The sequence below is a fragment of the Odocoileus virginianus genome, chromosome 3, assembly GCF_023699985.2.
Source record: "Odocoileus virginianus isolate 20LAN1187 ecotype Illinois chromosome 3, Ovbor_1.2, whole genome shotgun sequence".
Lineage (NCBI taxonomy): Eukaryota > Metazoa > Chordata > Mammalia > Artiodactyla > Cervidae > Odocoileus > Odocoileus virginianus.
The window spans coordinates 78,907,236-78,927,135 of record NC_069676.1 but is presented as its reverse complement, the minus strand read 5'-3'; the positions used below and the strand labels follow the sequence as shown (position 1 = coordinate 78,927,135).

Below are 19,900 nucleotides of genomic sequence, written 5' to 3'. Positions count from 1 at the left end.
ATAAAAATATGTGTCTTAAAATGATATGTCAGTGTTAAACTCTCTACTTACAACTTGTATATGTAGTGAAATAAGTGGTTACAGTAAGTTTCATGCATGTTATATATTCCAAACTGTTTTGAATTAATTTGCTGATAAGAGTTCACATTTTCCCCCAATTCTTTTATTCATCCTAGTAATTTTTCTCAAACTCTTAAGTGATTCTGGCTTAATGAATATCTTAATATTTTATTTCTGAAATCCCCGACTGCTTGTCTATTTAGAAGTGGGTTTCTTTGGCTCTTACATAGCTGAAGTATATGTACAAGTATAACTATATAAATAATACACTGAAGCTTACATACAGGTAAACTCTAAAGATTATGAACTGTTTTGCTGAATTCAAGCAATAAATTTTAGTTTGAGCAAAAGCCTGAGGAGGACTCATTTGCCAATAATGATTTTCTACTGCAGGTAGTTTTCCTTAGGGTCTGCTGAATATACAAAATGGAAAGCATGGCCATATTGCTGAAATTAAAGTGCTTATATAAATGGAAAGAAAGAAAATATGGAGAGAGCATATTCTAGTTGAAAATGCAAGTAGGATATCCAAATAAAATATAGGATGGCAAGGTGAATTTGAATTGCACATAAAATTTTTTTTGATAAGCCATTAGTCAAATATTGCATGGACATCTTGTATTTTTATTTGCTGAATCTGACACCCTAAATATTAGGAAGTCTCTATGCATTTAAAATCAAGCTTGATGTTTAAAAATGCATGCTCTAGCCATCATGTTATATGTGTGGTCTGAGTGATATAGAGTCAATATAAATTTCCCTTCCAAGTTTTTGAATTATTTTTCCAAATGTTACCAGTAATGAAATTCCAGAATGAATGAGCTTTTAAAACCATAGATCTATTGAATCCTTGCCCCCCTTTCCACTCTTCTTAAATTCTCTATTAACTTCCCAGTATCCAAGGACTGAAGTTCAAACTCCTTAACTTGATTTATAAGGGTGTAAAAATCTAGTCCCAGACTAGCTAGTCACCACCATCCCTAGTAGTTCCACACACGTAGTCCATGTGCATATCCAAACATTTGAAAGTGCTCAGTTCTCACTGAAAACATTGTGTCCTTTTATGTTCCCTCCCACTTTAACACATCTAAAAATCTCCTGCTAATCCTTTAAGCACAAACCAAATATTGCCTTCTTTAAGCATTCTTCTACATCTCTAGGGAAAGCTGTTGCCTCATCTGTGATCACAGTACATTTTGTTCATAATGATATGTAGCACGCATTTTATTATAATTTTCTCTCTGGATAGACTTATAGGAGGTGAGACACTCTTAGAAGAGGAGCTATCCTTATTCCCTGATGTATCCTATGATATATTTTAGAATCTGATTCATGGAAGGTGCTCACCAGAGTTTTAATGAATGAAGGAATGAGTGAGTGAATGAATGGGTGAGAAAAAAGCAACCATGTGAATCATAGCTGTGCTTCCCATGTGAGTCCCAACTCATTTAGCCAGTTATGGATTTTTGATATAGAAGAAAAATACAAACTAGTTGAACCTTAGTATTAACCACTAAAATTGAGAGAGCTGCTAGCAAATTAGTTTAACATGCATCTGACAGAATAGAGTAATTAATTTTGGATAGACCATTATGAATATGCAAAAATATAGAAATTATATCACACATAATAAAAGTAGGAAATTGGGAAACATATAAGTTTTATACTTGGAGCAAAGAACTATGGGGCAATGAGGAGTCACTCTCAGATCTGCAGAATAATAAGATGCTTATTATTTAAAAAAATAACTTGCAGAGTAATTTGTTATAACTTAACATAACTCAGAAGTGTTTTCCACAGTCAGAGAGACTCCTCTCAAACTCAACATTGTCTAGCCTGCTAGAGTAATCTAGTTATTGATATTTGAAATTTCTTTGAGAAGCTGCATCTATTTTTTTAGAGCACTTGTCACTTTGGACTGTAACTGATCATTTTTTTTGTCTGTCTACTGTACTATAAGAACTTTGAGGAAAGTAAGTAAATAAAGGAAGTAAAAGAAAGTAAGTAAGTAAGTAAAAGTAAGTAAGTAAAAGAAAGTAAAAGTAAAAGAAAGTAAGTAAAATATTAATCTTCGCATTCTTGGAACCTAGCAGAGAACTGAGGATGGGTGGATGGATAGATGAGCTTATGCACAGAGGTTCTATGTACTGTCAACCCTGGTTACCCTTAGAATCTTTGGTTGACTGTTTAACAATAAAATGTATAACATAAATATGCCTTCACTCCACTCAAGTCCATTTAAATTAGAATCTCTAGTGGGGTGGCTTTGTATCTGGTGTATTTTAAAGTTCTAACTTTTAAAGGAAGCATTGCTCTAGATCCATTTTCCTTAATAGAACCCCTTTAGAAGTAGGCTGGTACATCTGCCCCAATCAAGGAACTCACTGTCCTAGTACACATGGAGATTACCCAGGTCTCTAATATTCTCAGTTCTTTCTTACCAATCAGCAACTATTTATTGCAGGTCAACTTACTATGCCACATGCCCCCAAGGTAATGTTCTTTGCAATGGTTTGTTCTTTGGTAAAAAATTTCACCAGAGATATTGGTTCATTTTGGCATCTACCGTGTTTTTCATTTAGCTTTTTAAATGAATTTCTTCAAGGCCTCTAATATTTGAGTTGCATCACCCTCTTGATTACCCCTCCCTCAACCTTCCTTCCATATTCCCTGGTTTTGGCTTTTTAAGTATCTTGGAATGGCTGTCTTATCTTGCTGTCAAATATCTGATTAAGACAAATAAAGCCCTACTGAAATAATTTTATATGGAAACATTCTAGAGAATTGGGCTCTACCTGGTTATCAGTAGCAGAGGTTTTTGCACCAAAATTGAGGTCCCAAAATAAGTTTCAGGATACCATACAGATGAGCATAGAATACTATCTTTGTTAGTATGTGGTGATGGGTAAATACCTCTTAGATATTTTTTACACTGTTGTTCTCGGTAATGAAAGTTATCAGTAGATTATTATAAAAGGTTTGTGTATGATATGTTCTGATTGAAGAAGACTCATTTTTACTTGCTATTTTAAAAGGTATTGCTAGCAATATAGCAAAAGGCCAGATCAAAACAGTGTTCAAGCACATATAATTAAAAATATGCTGTCTTGCCCCAGAAATGATTGGGGAATCCTATAGATTATTCTGATTATGACATGATGAAATTCAGTATCTGAGTGGAGGACAGAATTCCTAGAAATTCATAATTTATTCAGCCTTAAAAGAGAAATTGAATAAGCATAGTCTTTAGATAAGAAAAAAAATAAAAGGTCAAATTTTAAAAGACAGTCACTCACAGGAGGTCTGGAGACTATTTAATCACTAATGGGGAGCCCAGGGAAGATAGGTTGTTAAGGATCAAAAATAGCAAACTCTTGAAAATAAGCTCTTGCTGGCTAATTAACAGTCAATAACAATATTGCAGGAAAAAAGACAACCTGAGGGAAGGGAATAAGGGAACCAAGGAATTATGTCTTTGGGAAGGAAAAAAGGGCTTAATTATGGTGTCCTTTTAATATATCAAAATGAGGGTGCTCAGCCTGACATTCAGTTGCTTTTTCTTAATGCTCATGGGACCTGAATATACTTGGGGATCAAAAGGAGGTCATTTCCTGAGTGAATTAAGTCGTCTTTTTTCCTCCACTCAAGAGGAGGTTACATGGATATCTGTCCTAAAAAGGATTGGATGTCCTAGTCTAAATGATGGTCCGTATTGAAAACATTCCAGGCCAAGTTGGCAAAGTAAATGTAGTTGAATGACTGGGGCTAGATGGTGCCCACCTCGGGATCTCTGGAGAGAGGGAAGGGTAAGCTGGGACTCTGATGGCCCACAAGTGCAGCGTGCAGTCATTTCCATTTGGCATGTTGCAAATGGGAGCCAGTTTGAAAACTAATTAATTAATTAACTATTTAGTCAATTCATTTTGAAAGTTTCCACTGGACGTCCTAGCAAATTAGACTCCAGATATCTCCATTTCATCTCTGGCCAGTTGGTGGAGTCTATAATGAAGAATGGGATTACAGATTCTTTAAATATAATTATCTGAGAAGAAGCAGCAGCATTTCTGTGGCAAGAATCATGACCAGAGAATTCACTGTTCTTTGAAGACACAGATAAAGCAACTAGCAAATATTGGGTTGGCCAAAAAGTTAATTTGGGTTTTTCTGTAAGTTATGGAAAAGCCCAAATGAACTTTGTGACCAACCCAATATAATTTTGATTTAAAAAACTCTATGGTAACCTACTACTCTGAAGTCAATTTCATGGGCTTGGGGCTATATTTTTCACAGTGATGGGTCTAACGAAGATCAAGAAAAAAATACTCGAAGTAACTGAGCACTTCTCATGATGCAGATGTGTGTAAGTTCATGAGTACTCAGAATGATCATAACGAATATATGTGTTTTGCAATTACTATACTTCTTTACAGTGACACCGCCAGAGAATGCATGGGTTTACATTATTTTTGTTAGCAAAAAGCCAATCCTAAGAGGAAAGACTGCAGCATACCTTTCCAAATCTGTGTAAGGTGGGCTAAGGGAAAAATAATGGTAAAGATAAAGAAACTAAGTTATGCATGTAATACTAATGAGTTTTTGTATTTACGATAGAAAAGGGGTCTGGAAACGCATGTAGAGTACTTTTTGTTTCAAAGATATGTGATCATTTATCTGCTCTCTCATCTATTTCTCCCCTTCCTTTCTTTACTTTGTTTTTTAATTTCTTTACACACATGCATCATGAGTTTATATCTGGGAATTCGTGCTCAACTCTTAGCACTGTCCTTCAGTCAGCTAGAGGGTAGGCAGCAAAGTTTAATGTTTTCAGTGAGGAATCAGGATTCAGCTGGATGTGTTATAAAATCTAGCTCTGAATGATGCTACTTTTAAAAACAATTCTCAGGAAGCAGTCATAGAACTAAAAACCTCAAAAAGTAATAATTATAAATGAACTATAAAAGTAACCAAATATGGAAATTCCTATTTTTTTATGGAATTGCTGTATCGAACTTTTCTTAGTTATAAAATACTTTAAAATATCTCAGTGTATTTGAAATTCAGTGTTGTTCAGTTGCTAAGTCATATCTGACTTTTGCGACCCCATGGACTGCAGTAGGCCAGGCTTTCCTGTCCTTCATTGTCTCCTGGGGTTTGCTCAAATTCATGTCCATTGAGTCTGTGATGCCAAATCCATTTCATCCTCTGACTCTGCCCCCTTCTCCTTTTGCCTTCAGTCTTTCCCAGCATCAGAGTCTTTTCTGATGAGTCAGCTCTTCCATCAGGTGGCTAAAGCATTGGAGGTTCAACTTTAGCATCAGTCCTTCCAGTGAATATTTAGGGTTGATTTCCTTTAGGATTGACTGGTTTGATCTCCTTGCAGTCCAAGGAACTCTCAAGAGTCTTCTCTAGCACCACAATTCAGACGCATCAATTATTGGTGCTCAGCCTTCTTTATGGTCCAACTCCCACATCCAGACCTGACAACTAGAAAAACCATAGTTTTGACAATATGGACCTTTGTCAGCAAAATGATGTCTCTGCTTTTAAATACACTAAGTTTGTCATAGCTTTCCTTCCAAGCAGCAAGCATCTTTTAATTTCATGCTTGCAGTCACGGTCCACGGTGATTTTGGAGCCCAAGATATGAGGACTTTTTTCTGGAAATGGTAATGGCGTGATCTATGACAAAGAGAGATGTATGTGATTTATTACAAAGGAATTTAACTTTCATTTCATTACATTATATTCTGTGAATATTTATATCCAGTCTTTAATTAAACATGATTTATCCAAATTGAGATCTGTTTCCATTTAGATTGCTTTCAATGTTAATCACTGTGCAAATAGCCTTCACTGCTGTAAGAACTCTTACATTATACTGATATATAAAAGCTCCTGTGTAATTTCCATCTGTTATCTGAGCCTGCGTGTTACTAGGTGTGTACATAGAAATGTTTTACTCATTTTGCTACTTTATTAAAGTATGAAACTCAATATAGTGTTTTTAATTTTATGAATTTAGGTTAAGGTAGTTATTTTTATTTAAAAATGCATTAACAGTAAAAGGTCATTTTTTTTTTTAATCACAAACTGAATAATGGCTAGAAAACATTTTTTCTTCAGCAAATGCAATTTCAGTTCATTCTACCTCAAGTTAAAACCCTGGGTAAAGGTGTAACTATATTTTTAGAAACAAATATTGTTAATTTTAACATCATTGTTGGTGATTGTAGACCCAGTCTGAAGAACAAGTAGATAGAAATTCAAAGGTTGATTAATCTCAATTAAATTCACATTCTCCTGTGTAAAGTACTACTTATTGTTTAAAAACATAGAAGAAATGAGGAAGCAAAGAAAAATGGTGTGTGCATATCCTAAAAGTATATATAATAACTCTTGATTGGTCTCATATCATCAGCTGTGAAGATTTCCTTCTATTAACATTTCAAAGCTGCAAGAGCTGAGTTTGATTTTACTTGTGATATAGGTCAATATTGAAATGAGAAATACTCAGGTAAGGTAATTCTCTTACATGAAAATTAAAATGTATGTTGTATCCCTTAGCTTCAAATCCTGGGTGGGTCTCTATGCAGCCTTCCTGCATTCATTTCTTAAGTCCATTCCATATGTGGCTTTTCTAGGTCTTTTTAGGAAACAAGGGTACAAAAGCTACCCTCCCAGCCAGCTCCACGTCTTCAGTGCCAAAAGAGAAAGCCTGTCTCCCTTAGCTGACACTGGGCATTCATGGTAATCTGGCCCCTACCTACATCCCTATACTTGATTTCTAGCACCTTCCTTCCCACTCTCTGCTCCAGACAAACTCCTGTTGGTGTACTTGAACACACCATCGTGTCATGAATATTCCTCTTCAAGGTTGTGACTCATTCTGGATCCCTGCTTGGCAATATTAATACAATACCCTCTTCATCCTGTTTTTATTAATCCTAACTGAAACTTCCCCTCAAGTCCAAGATCAAAGTTTATTTCCCTTACGTGGTCTTTTTCAGACATTAATATTCAGTATCACCTTGGTATATGTATATGTATGTATACACACACACACACATATATATAAGAATACTTTTTTATGTCTAACTTTACAAAATAAGGCAATGTATTCTTTAAGACGTGAAGATTTCACTTTTTATCAGCCACTGACATACCTCACCTGAAACAAATTGTCGTAGATATAATGTAGGTAAAGACACGTTAGGCATGTTCCAAAGTAGCCAGTTATTGCCCCTACCTTGTACTGAGCAGGTAAGAAAATAAATAACACAGTGATTTCTGTGCCACTTTCAAAATTTAATGAAAATATATTTCATGTTCATCCCATATAAATAAAGACTAGATGAATTTTTGAGGGAAAAAAAGAGCTAAATATTTCATCAGGTGAGAAAAATGAATAAATGATATATTCTTTCTTTAGTTTTTTCCTTCCTTCCTTCCTTCCTCTCTTTCTTGAAAGTTTTAGTGTCAAAAATTTGAGTCTATTATATTTTACAGTACACAGCTGTTTCTTAGAATGATCAAATTCTTATTTAATCCTATTATTTGATGTTATATTTGCTTAAAATGGAATTCCCAGGTGGCTCAGGTGGTAAAAAATCCACTTGCCACCCTGGGTTGTAAAGATCCCCTGGAGCAGGAAATGTCTACCCACTCCAGTATTCTTGTCTGGAGAATCCCATGGACACAGGAGCCTGGCGCCCTACCGTCCTTGAACTAGCAAAGAATCAGACATGATTGAGCTCTCCGGAGTGGTTTAAATGATTTAGATTATTTCTGAACACAGTCATGAATTATCTACTCTCAAGGGGTAGCAGTTGACCAGAAACCAAAAAGGACCAGAAATCTTTTATGAAAGTGGTCACCTGCCTAAAGAAATTTAAACCAAACTTTGCCATAACCTGAGAATAAGAGGGTGACCAAATCTGCTTCCAGGAGGAGATGCTGTTTATAAGAAAGAAGTTAAAGGAAAAGGAAAAATAGAGGTTTTCTAATATTTTGTCCTTGTTTAATATTGAGAGGGTAATTTAATGATCTTATTGTTTTAAGCACCGTGAAAACCCAGAACTTTAGAATAGCTTCTGATATGTTTATCAGAAGACATATTACACATCTGAAATAATTTTCTTCAGATTGCACCACTATTTTGTTTGATATTTGATCAAGCAATATTTACTGGGCACTAGTGGTCTTCTAGATAGTGTGTGACATTTTAGGGGGTACAGAGAACAGTACTGGACAGGGCCTGCATTTGTAAAGTTCACAGATTGACTGTGAGAGGGAAAGGCATACAGATAGACAATTCCTAAGGAAGATCAGTTAGGTATGTAAGAAGCGGTTGTTGGAATAGGAGCAGAGCAGGTGTTCAGTTGAAACAGATGATAGGAAGGGAAGGCAGTGTAGAGCTGTGTAGGTCCTCCAATTACTTTACTAGTTCCCACAGAACCAAACCCAGCGCTATGCTTAGAGGAAATGATGTGCAAATATCGGTGATTGATACTTCACTGAGTTCATCATTATTCCTTTTTTTTTGTTCAAAATCCCATTTACTGTCCCTGTTATCCAAAATTAGCTTGGAATTTAGTATAATTTGCTGAATGTTTCACATATCATATGATTTTTCATCAAGTATAATAATAGTATATCAAAGGTACATCCCTTTAGTCATCCTAACTTTAGAAACCCTTGAATGAAATTAGGAAATGATCATCATTTACATTTATTATACTTTGCATGTAACAAGCTTTAGCTATTAACTCTAATTTGCTTCTCATTGCATTCATCAAAGGCGAACTATTTAGAAACTAAAACATCTCTGTCAGTTAGAATTTTAATGAATTAAGATGAAATGAGACAGTGTTAATTGGCAGTGGTTGCTGCTGGGGAGGTTTCTAGATCTTGTAAGTGATACCAATTCATTTCTCGATCAGGGTTAATTTGTTTGATTTAATTCTAAGGATATACTGAATATTTCCCCAACTAGTCATGTTTATTTTCAGGATTAGAGAGTGTTTTAGTTCTGTTGGGTTTGGATTCTCAATTCCATTTGAACTTGACTTAGTTTGATTGTTAGGAAATTGTCTGTTGCAAGCACCAATTATATTATTGACGAGACATACACACACATTATTTAGACCTTCTCTTATTTGAAATACCTAAAACCTTCTAAAAATCTATCTTTTTTCACCAATAATTCTCTTTCTCTCTTCTTCCTATTTTCCTCAGATATAAATGAATGCGAAGCTGAGCCCTGCAAAAATGGTGGGATATGTACAGACCTTGTTGCTAACTATTCCTGTGAGTGCCCAGGGGAATTCATGGGAAGAAATTGTCAATACAGTAAGTATTCACATATATGTGAATATCTATATATGTATATATATAGCCTCTGTTTGCATCATCTTCACTTATTATGGAATTTGGGTCAAAATCAGTAATAATTTGCTTCCAGAGTTTATAATATATCAAAATGTGCATTTCATATTTGTTGTTATAAAATATAATAAGAGCATCATATGATAACAGCAATCAAATGTTTTGGTGTACGTATATACTCCTGGATGGGTCTCAGAGCATGATAGGAGTATGAGTGGTTACCTTGTGACTTCAGAGGAGTGCAACAGTTCCTTAAAGACACAAGTGCATCACTTCTATGAGCGTCATTTTGACTTCTGAATATATATAGGACCTAATTTCGATGGACATGAGTTTGAGTAAACTCTGGGAGTTGATGATGGACAGGGAGGCCTGGCGTGCTGTGATTCATGGGGTCGAAAATTGCCGGACACGACTGAGTGACTGAACTGAACTGAGGACCTAATTTCCTTCCATACTGGTTATTCTAGTTCAAACAATAAATTCAGAGCATTCTAACCAGATAACCTCTGTCACAAAGAAAAGGTAGAGATTAATGAGGATTCATGTTAAGCTGGCCTATAGATTAGTAAGAATTTTAAACACCATTTATTTGTCTTCTTGGAAGCCTGAGTCTGTAAGGTCTTGAAGTGATGGATCAAATTATAGGACAATAATTTGCCCAAAGTGTTTACCATGAAGCACAGAGCACCCCACCTTTCCAAAAACAAACAAAAAAAAGCTAGGGAGAGGTAATAACAGGATTGTAGTTGGTGGAAGGAGACCAGAGTTGCGCACAAATACTTGCTAATGAGAACAGTAGTGGTGTAGTTTATTGATTGTTGGACATTTTTAGAAACTTCCTAGTGCTATGGCTTTGATGTATATAATGATGTTAGAGCATCGTAACATTATGCAAGTTCACAATGCAAATGCAGATGAGAATTCAGACATGCAAACTAAAACACATGGGCTATGTGGTTTTCTCTGGCTCTCAAAGTTAGTGCCAAAAGCAGAACTGGAAGGAATCTAGAATCAGGTCTTAAGATTCCAAATTCCGTATATTTTTCTCTAAATCAAGATGTCTCTGTGGATAGAACTGAACATGGTAAACTTGAAAGCACCTTCCATGTCTGCTGTCTTATACACACACATACACACACACACGCACACACTCACTCCATCCCTCTCTCCCTGTCTCTTTCTATTCTCCTTCTCTTTAGCCAGAGTAACAATTTTATTTCTCACTTTTCCCTCTCTATTCCCCTTTGACAATGGTAATTTACAAAATAAAACAAGGAAAATTATTGAATTGATTTGGGTTATGTATTTAGACAAGATGATCTGGGGATTCTCATCACCCTAGCCCTGAAAATCTTCATGAAAATGATGAAATTGTGAATATCAAAGAAGTACTTTCGATTGAGCAAAATTTTTCTAAGCTTGAAAGTAATTGAAGGGTGCTTCTCTGGTGGCTCAGTGGTAAAGAATCCACCTGGAGACACTGGTTTGATCCCTGATTTGGGAAGATCCCACATGCCATGAAGCCAACTCACCCATGCACCACAGCTATTGATCCTATGCTCTCGAGCTCTGGAGCCACGACAACATGTGTACTCATATGCCCTAGAGCCTGTGCTCCTCAACAAGAGAAGCCTGCTCCCTGCAACTAGAGAGTAGCCCCCACTTGCCACAACTAGAAAAAAGCCTGCACAGCAATGAAGACTAAGCACAGTCATAAATAAATAAAACTAATCAAAAAATGTAAATAATTGGAGAAGGACATGGAGCACAAGTTAATAAAGGGAGGTTCAAGCATGGATGAATGGAAGGAAAGGAGAGTCTGAGGAAGCGGAATATTCTGGATAACCCATAGCCATCCAGTCATCTAACCTAGCAACCTTCCTACAAAGAGTTTAAATAACCTCCCACTGAGTTATATTCAGTCTCAACTGGTCCTTGGCCCACCCAGACCCAGCTCTTGATGAACCTTTGGTTCTTAGAGCCTTAATACACTGCCCAGTGAACCTTTGCCATCTGTATTGATCAAAGAGCAACTAGACAACCAGTTGGTTACGTTATTGTTGTTCAGTAACTAAGTTGTGTCAGACTCTTTGTCCCATGAACTATAGCACACCAGGCTTCCCTGTCCTTCCTTATCTCCCAGAGTTTGCTCCAGCTCATGTCCATTGAGTCGCTGATGACCTCCAACCATCTCGTCCTCTGTCACCCCCTTCTCCTCTTGCCCTGAGTATTTCCCAGTATCAGGGTGTTTTTTAATGAGTCTGATCTTTGCATCAGATGGCCAAAAGTATTGGAGCTTCAGCATCAGTCCTTCCAATGAATATTCAGGGTTCATTTACTTTAGAATTGACTGGTTTGATCTCCTTGCTATTCAACAGACTCTCAAGAGTCTTCTTCCACACTCCAATTTGAAATAGCTCAGGTGGAATTCCGTCACCTTGACCTGTTGAAATGGAAGGAAACCTGGATGTGAGCTAGAAAGTGAAACCGATGACTAAAGCTTGTGCATCTCTCCATCAGTGATTTTACTTAAGTCACCATGTGTGAAAGTATCCTTGAAAAAAATCTGAAAGATTAGAAGGATGTATCGAAATACGCTTTGAGCTTAATTGCCCCCAGCTTGCATCTAGTGTCTTCCAATTAGTTTTTGCTACTGTGTTTAACAAAATTTTGTTTTTCTTTGACTTGATTTTGTCTCTATATAATATCTATATGGGGCTTCCCTGGTGGCTCAGAGGTTAAAACGTGTGTCTGCAATTCAGGAGACCCAGGTTCAATCCCTAGGTCAGGAAGACCCCCTAGAGAAGGAAATGGCAACCCACTCCAGTACTCTTGCCTGGAGAATCCCATGGACGGAGGAGTCTGGTAGGCTACAGTCCACGGGGTCGCAAAGAGTCAGACACGACTGAGCAACTTCACTTTCACTTTAATATCTGTATGTAAATCCAGAGTGATCTCTGACATGAATGTGATAGTGAGGTGCCTCCCATTATTTATCATATTCTCTGACATTCTGCTGTTCCCTTCATCATCTCTGTGCCTTGACAGGGATCAAAAAGGATCACGTAAGGTACACTGTAAAATTTCTTCCTCTTGGGGTATTTGTTTTTATTGCATTGATTTGTAAGAATATGTAATAAGGATTCTGATTCTTCCCATTGTCTTTGTTACTGAGGATATATGGTTTTGCTTTTTTCTGTGACTTTTTATAATGTTTAGAAAATCCAGAGTAAGAAAGTGCACCTTGCCACAGTGATGACTTAGTGCTTCCTATTGAAAACTTAGACCATCCCCTGACTACCCAGCATATAGAAGTACTGCAGGTTACAGCTAGTGCCAGCTCCCAGTTGATTGAGTTGAGTATCTTGGGAGTTGACATTGCAGAGATTATAACCAATTTGCTCACGTCCACTCTGAAGTAAGATTGATAAACTTTCTTCAGGCTTTGTATGCTGTCTCATAGGAATTCCACTAGGTCAGTTTATACCTGCAATAATGGGAGAGAAGCCATTTGTTTCAGCAGATATTTCATATGAGAGAGGGAAGAGAGAATGATGGCGATTAAGTGCTTGATGGGGCAGGGAGCTAGAGCGGGGGTGTGAGGGGGTCGGGGAGGGAAGGGTTAGAGGACATCTGTACCAAAATGCTGTTATCCTTGTGTTCACATTCAAATTGTCTGCAGTCTGACTGGGGCTCCTGCACTTTCATTTACCTCACTTGTGCCACTTCTGCCTTTTTAAAATTTTGATTTTATATCGAAGTATAGTTGACAGATACCACTTCCTTCTTAATTGTACTGGTGGGTTTATTGAGATCTGGTATATTTTGCAATGGGGTTATGCAAGTGAACTTGAAATAAGAGTTTATCATTTTAGGCCATCTCTGCATGCAGGCATCTTGATAGTTTATCTGAGATCACTTATTTATTTCTCACTCATTTCAAATAATTAACAGTCATACGATACTATGATCTTACCAGCTGCTACTACTACTAGTGAGACTTGTATCAAAATATAAAAGTGGTAATTTTGGAGGTTGCATTTCTCACAGTGAAGAAAGACTGATCTTGATATATATATATATATATACTTGTCATCAAAAGATTTTTTTTTTTTCAGTCCTTAGCTTTTTCTTTGCCTTTTCCTCATTTTTACCATACCTTCAATTTTAAGCAATTTATTATAACTGACTTTCAGTGTAATTAAATGAAGTATTTTTAATATTAATGATATCCTACATTTTAAAAACCTAAGTATAAATTCATTTATTCACTCATTATTCATTTTCATTTAAACAATTAAAGGCAAGACATTTATGTTGAGATGAGAGTTTAATATTATTTTCAAAATTATTATGTGAATTATTTTTCATAATATATGCCTTTAATTAATACAGCTATTAAGTACTTTTAGTTTGTAAGGAATAAATTTATATCTAGCTCTATTATAAGATAATGCTTAATTATGTGGTAATAATTATTATGTGTATCAATCACCTGTTAAACATTTTCTGTAACAATATAATTAGTTCATATGTTAACAACAAATGTTTTAATACTTCACAAAGAATGTAATTATAATTTTAACACTGATTATTTCCTAATATCTGTGGGTGAGTTAAGGGAATAATACATCTGATTTATATGATTTCAGTTTAGACTTCCAGTTATGATTCATATAGCTTATCACTGACTTTGAGAGATATCAATTCTATTTTAGTTTTATCTTTCTTTCTTTTTTTTTTTTACCACAGGACATTTGGTTAACTTTTATTATTTTAATTTTAATTGAAGTTACTTTTGATTGATATGTGAAAATTTTTAAGATGTTCCCAGGGCCACTCCCTGGTGGTAAAGGGTCTGCTTGCAATGAAGGAGACCTGGGTTCAACCCCTGGGCTGGGAAGATCCCCTCGAGAAGGAAATGGCAACCCACTCCAGTATTCTTGCTGGGAAAATCCCATGGACAGAGGAGCCTGGTGGGCTACAGTCCCCGGGGTCACAAAGAGTCGGACACGACTGAGCAACTTCACTTTCTTTCTGTTTCATGGTACCTAATGGGGCTTCCCTGGTAGCTCAGTGGTAAAAAATAAATCTGCCTGCAATGCAGGAGATGCAGGAGACCTGAGTTCGATCCCTGGATTGGGAAGATTCCCTGGAGGAGGAAATGGCAACCCACTCCAGTATTCTTGCTGGGAAAATCCCATGGACAGAGGAGCCTGGCAGGCTACAGTCCACGGGGTCTCAAAGAGTCAGATCTGGCTAAAGCAACTGAGCACACACTTAGTACCTATTACAGATATTCTTCTAATTTAAGTTCTAATTTGTATTCCCTTGATTTCTTTTAAATAAGTTCAAGTGTTCGCATAGCCATTTTTATAAACATCTTCAAAGGACAAGAATGATGCACTGGAATGAGAAACCTGTCCTCAGGAGAATAGATACGCTTTGTCATGTAGGATTAACAGAACATGATGTTTAAAGTAAATTCAATGGAAATTGATAGCACTTCACTTAACTATCTAAAAATAACTAGGATTATTTTCATTTTGGGGGCTTATGTGGCTGACAGTAGCCATATACAATTCCCTTCTGGGTGTTTAAATGTGACATGATTAAATTTCACAAATGGCGCTTAAATTCATTTCTATTACTGATACTATTTCTGGAAATTAAAATAGTCATCAAGGGAGCCCTTATAATACAGCATCCCCAAACTATTATGCCAGAAAGTATTATGACTTGGATGTTTTCAGAGCATTTTATTAAAAATCAAAACTAAAATCTTCAACTGAGGAGAAAGTGATGTTTCTAAAAGTCAAAATTATCCAGTTTTTTTTTAATTTAGTGAAATAATCTAGATAATTCTATAGTACTTTAGGAATTCCATATATAAACTCATAAGGGCAAAAGGTGATGATACATGTGAATAGAGTTTGAAAACTATAGATTAGTATCTCTGTATCTTCATTTTTGAGCAGGTATAACTCTTTAAGCCTTCATTATAAATAAGCTAGTATTTACAAATACACAAACATATTCTAGATAAATGTATATATGTGTTTTTTCTTTTGATATCAACATATGCTACCAAGTACACTTGAATTATAAGTGAAGACTTATGCTGTTAAAGTTGATAAAACATCTGATAAATAAATAATATCATCTGCATTATTATATGCTCAACAATTAATTATTGCTTTTGAAAGACAAACTTATAAATAAAAACTCTCAACTTATCTTAAAATGTTATCACCAGTTGTTATATGATAATGTTGATTTTAATTTTACTATGAACCAAGCACTGTTCTAAGTACTTTCAGTAACAACTTATTTGATCCTCTTAACACTCTTTGTTGTAGCTTCTGTTTATCGTTGGCTCCATTTTACAGATAAAGCTGGCTCGTGAGAGATGAAATAATTCATGTAGGTTCACATGGCTAGTAAAGTTCAGATCTGGTCTTAACCCCAGGTATGCATCTGCATAGCCTGTCCTCCCAAGCATGATCGATCCTGCCCTTTGGAAGGTGAAAGGAACACTGTTTGCTACATAGTACACTTAAGAACACTTGCATTTGAGTGGCCTTGACAAGTGGCTGCAGAATAAGAGGAAAGGACATAGGCTTTGAATTCAAATAGAATTGAGGTTTAAGCTCTGACTTTTTCTTTTTGTAGAATTGAGGTTTAAACTCTGGCTTGTTCTCTTTATATGTCTGAATAGCATTAGTTGACCTTTCTGAGCCTCAGATTCTTCATCTATAAGTAGAATGAGTAGCACTTTTTGGTTTATACTGATGATTAGATTAAAATTAGCATATATAAACTATTTCATAAACTACATAGGTCAATACATGTTGTAGATAAGCAAATGCATAAATAAATAGATACGATTTTGAGTTACTTAAAAGAGTTAATGCTAGTTTATTCCCCTTTTGCTTGTTATAATTTAAAAAAATTTTAAAATACTACCCATCTTTAGTAATTGACTCTGTATTGAGGACAAAATGTATAGAAGTCAGCTTTTTAATGCATTGCATACCATGTTTTACAAGTACATTAGTTTAGGAAATCCAGTGACATTAGCAGAATTTTTAATAAATATTATTAATTCAACCAAAACCATTATAGGGGATAAGAGTTGCTTTAATTTTTGAAAAATATGACATCATAACATACTCTGAACCTCAAATACCAAAGTTCATTTCTTTATTTTTTTTTTTGTTTGCAATTATTGTAAGATGCTGCTGTTATTTGATCAGGTATTTTAGTGAATGGTAAACAGAAACAGTGAAACAAATAATTTCAGTATTTTCTTTTCTAATATAGATGGTCAGAGATTATAATTTTATCCTATATAACACTAAATTCCTAGTCTGCTATCCAGGTATTACATAGATCCAAAGGCAAAATATAAGAGATTCTGATTAAAATAAAGAGTTTTAAAAATGATGTGTTTATAAAGAAATGAAAATGAAAATTAAGACGCATAAATTTAAAAAGAAAATTGTATAAGTCGAGTATTATAACATAGTGAATGAATTCAACTAGGTGTTCAGTAAATAAACTAGCCACAAATATTTATTGATCTTTTTCTTAACTATGTACAAAATTTTCAGAAAATGTATGAATTCATTCATTCACCAACTTGGATCCAGCATAGCCACCCACTACAGCTGGATATAGCAGTTAAATTCAGTTCCTGTTCTTGTGGAGTAGGCAGAGTAATGGGAGAGAAAAGCAAGAATGACATAATGGCTGATTACAAAACATGATGAGCACTGTGAATGAAGAGGGAGCCGTGATGGAGCACCTGTTCTGTTTGGGGGAGTTAAAGGAAATGACATTTGAACTGAGGCCAGAGGAACATGTAGTAGGTTCCAAACAGAGGGCGGGCTGTCAAAATGAGAATTTTACAAGAAGAACAATATGCTCAAGGATAAACAGGCTCTTTGTTTAATATGAAGACACATATTAAGTGGATGAGTTCTGATTGCTGTGTAATAATCATGTTGAGGTTTTTAGGATGATCACTTAGCTTTTAGGCTTTGACAATAAGGGGTCAAGACAAGATGATGGAAAAAACATTTAAGTATTAATAATCCATCTAACAAACTATCTATTTTGTGTGTCCACAAGGGATTTTTAAAACACCAAAATAGACTTTAGCTTTTGTATGTGTAGCAAGAAGTCAAAGAAAAGCAAAGAATAATAATCATTAATGCTAATTCTAGTTTTATTCCAGATTTTAAAAGTCTGCTCTGTTTTAGAATTTTGAAATGTTGCTCAGCAGTGATTTTTGCCTTTGAAATCATTGCCTAATATCAACATAAGGTTACTTTCCTTGAATATATAGAATAGGAATTAATTCAGAACTCCATTAAGATAGGAAAAGGATAGCTTACCTTAAGCTCTCACCTTTTGTGAACATTAAAAAAAAGAAAAAGTATGGGTTGATGAAAGTTTTATATTTGAGATTAATTGTATAATGTTAAATCCAAGATACACAATATTTAAAATCTACCCATAAATATATAGTGATATAAATGGAAGTAACCATAACTATAAATACTTGAGTTTGGGTAATTCTTTAACTTAGTTTCTCACGTTCTTTACCAAGACCTGACAATAAGTACAAAAAATCCAGAATACTGTGCAAGTATATCAGTAGCCCTCAAGGAAAGAAATGACTCCAACATACTGCAGGATGAAGTCTTTGCAACAATAAACACAAAAAATTGACTTAATGACAAAACCAAATTGGATTTTATGTGTCTGACACAGAAGTTCCATTTTCAATCAGATGCCTCTGGGTATATTTTTCCAAATGTTGCCCAGCAATTTTGTACAGAGATGTTACACTTTGAAAGTTCACCTGCTGTACGTTAAAGTGATGATCTAATGAAAGATGTAAAACTATCTGCAGAATGCTCAAATAGATCCCCCAGGACTTACTAAACACATCTAACAAATTGAATCAGATTCTCATTACCTGACATTTTGTATTTGATTACAAATAATTACTGAAACCTTCAATAAGACCTTCTTGTTTTTCAAATTATGTAACATTCCCATTATGCACTTAATAGCATATGTTCAGGGATCAAAATTAATTTTGCATTTATTCTCCAAACTGAAACTCATTCTAATATATCCCTATCTCAAAAAAGGCAGGTAACGTATGCAGAAGTCAAGAGAGTTTGGGAACAGGATAATGTGATGTCATCTTTGTAGCGTTTAAAACTGTAATATATTACAGTTTTGAGTAATATTGAGTAGTATTGAGAAATACTGTATTTTCTCAAACTGTAAATATCAATCTTTTCAATTATCACCCCATCCTTACCCTTGGAGGGGGGGGAACCTCAAATAAAATATGGCACTATACAAAAAAATCTCCTGTAGGAAAATTACTAGATAACAAGTCATTCTATGACTTAACTTGAGACATGGTTAAGATATAATTTGTGGTCTAGTCATTATTCTTTACATGTGTACCATTGCATTTTGGGGTGCTTAGGTGAAACTTGGGGTCTGAATATAAGAGTGAGGCTGAAATGGTTATTTCATCATGGGAAAATTACAGGCACAAATCACTGTTGTTTGTTTTTTGATCAAATTCACTGAATAGCAGAGACACTTTTCTCAGGAGAAAGAAAAGAACATAGATGATATCTAGTCTTTTATCAAATGTGCAAAGCTTTCCAGGATTTCCTGAAATCCCAAGGGTTTCAAATAGTACCGATAAAATTTTACTGGCAACCATGGAGCCAAGTTGGGTGGGACACCAACCTCTGGCATGCTGCTGGCCGCAGTTGTTAGCTACATCTGCAGCCTTGGAAGTGAGAGCTTCCCGCAGCATGTAGCACAAAGAGCCTCCGTGTATGTTTTGAGTTTCATCTTCAAAGCATTTTTCTTCACCTGAAGCAGAGGATTCCAACAAATTTCTTTCCTGCATAGTCACATTGAATGGAAGGTACAACTGGCACCTCATGGTAAGCTAGGGCAGCCAGTTATAAACACATGGATGCTAACTCAAGAAAGCACTGGTAACACAGACTCAGATTCAGGAATCAGATGAGAATGGAGAAGTGATAAGGTTGAATGTTAGTGCCAAAGGAGAGATTAAAAAGAATAAAGAGTACAAGATTGCTAAAATAGACTTTAACATAAAGCAATTCTATCTGCAAAGGGGCAAAAAGAGAGTTATCAGAGAAACAGAGAATAGAGATGTAGAGAGGGCAAAGAAAATAATGTTTCCCAAATAGGAGCTGGTCAGGAAGATGGATAGCTGAGAAAAAACACTTTTTTAAAAAATTTAGATCCTTTAATCATTAATAGTCCTGAAATAAGTGTGGTGGGTGGTAGAGAGAATGCCAGATTTCACCTCTTCCACCTGGAACAGGTGCTGAGGAAGAAATAATAGCCACAGACTGCTCCCCCCAGGTTATGGAATACT

General features: G+C 35.5%; 1 protein-coding gene across 2 annotated transcripts in view; it reads left to right on the top strand.

Moving 5' to 3' along the window:
* The window catches only part of EDIL3 (EGF like repeats and discoidin domains 3), a 457,653-nt gene that overhangs the window by 237,127 nt on the left and 200,626 nt on the right, over window positions 1-19,900 (top strand). For both annotated transcript variants that reach the window (XM_070465779.1, XM_070465778.1), the window contains one exon: window positions 9,295-9,408. In XM_070465779.1, the coding sequence (XP_070321880.1) occupies window positions 9,295-9,408 (114 nt within the window). The remainder of the gene's footprint in view (window positions 1-9,294; window positions 9,409-19,900) is intronic.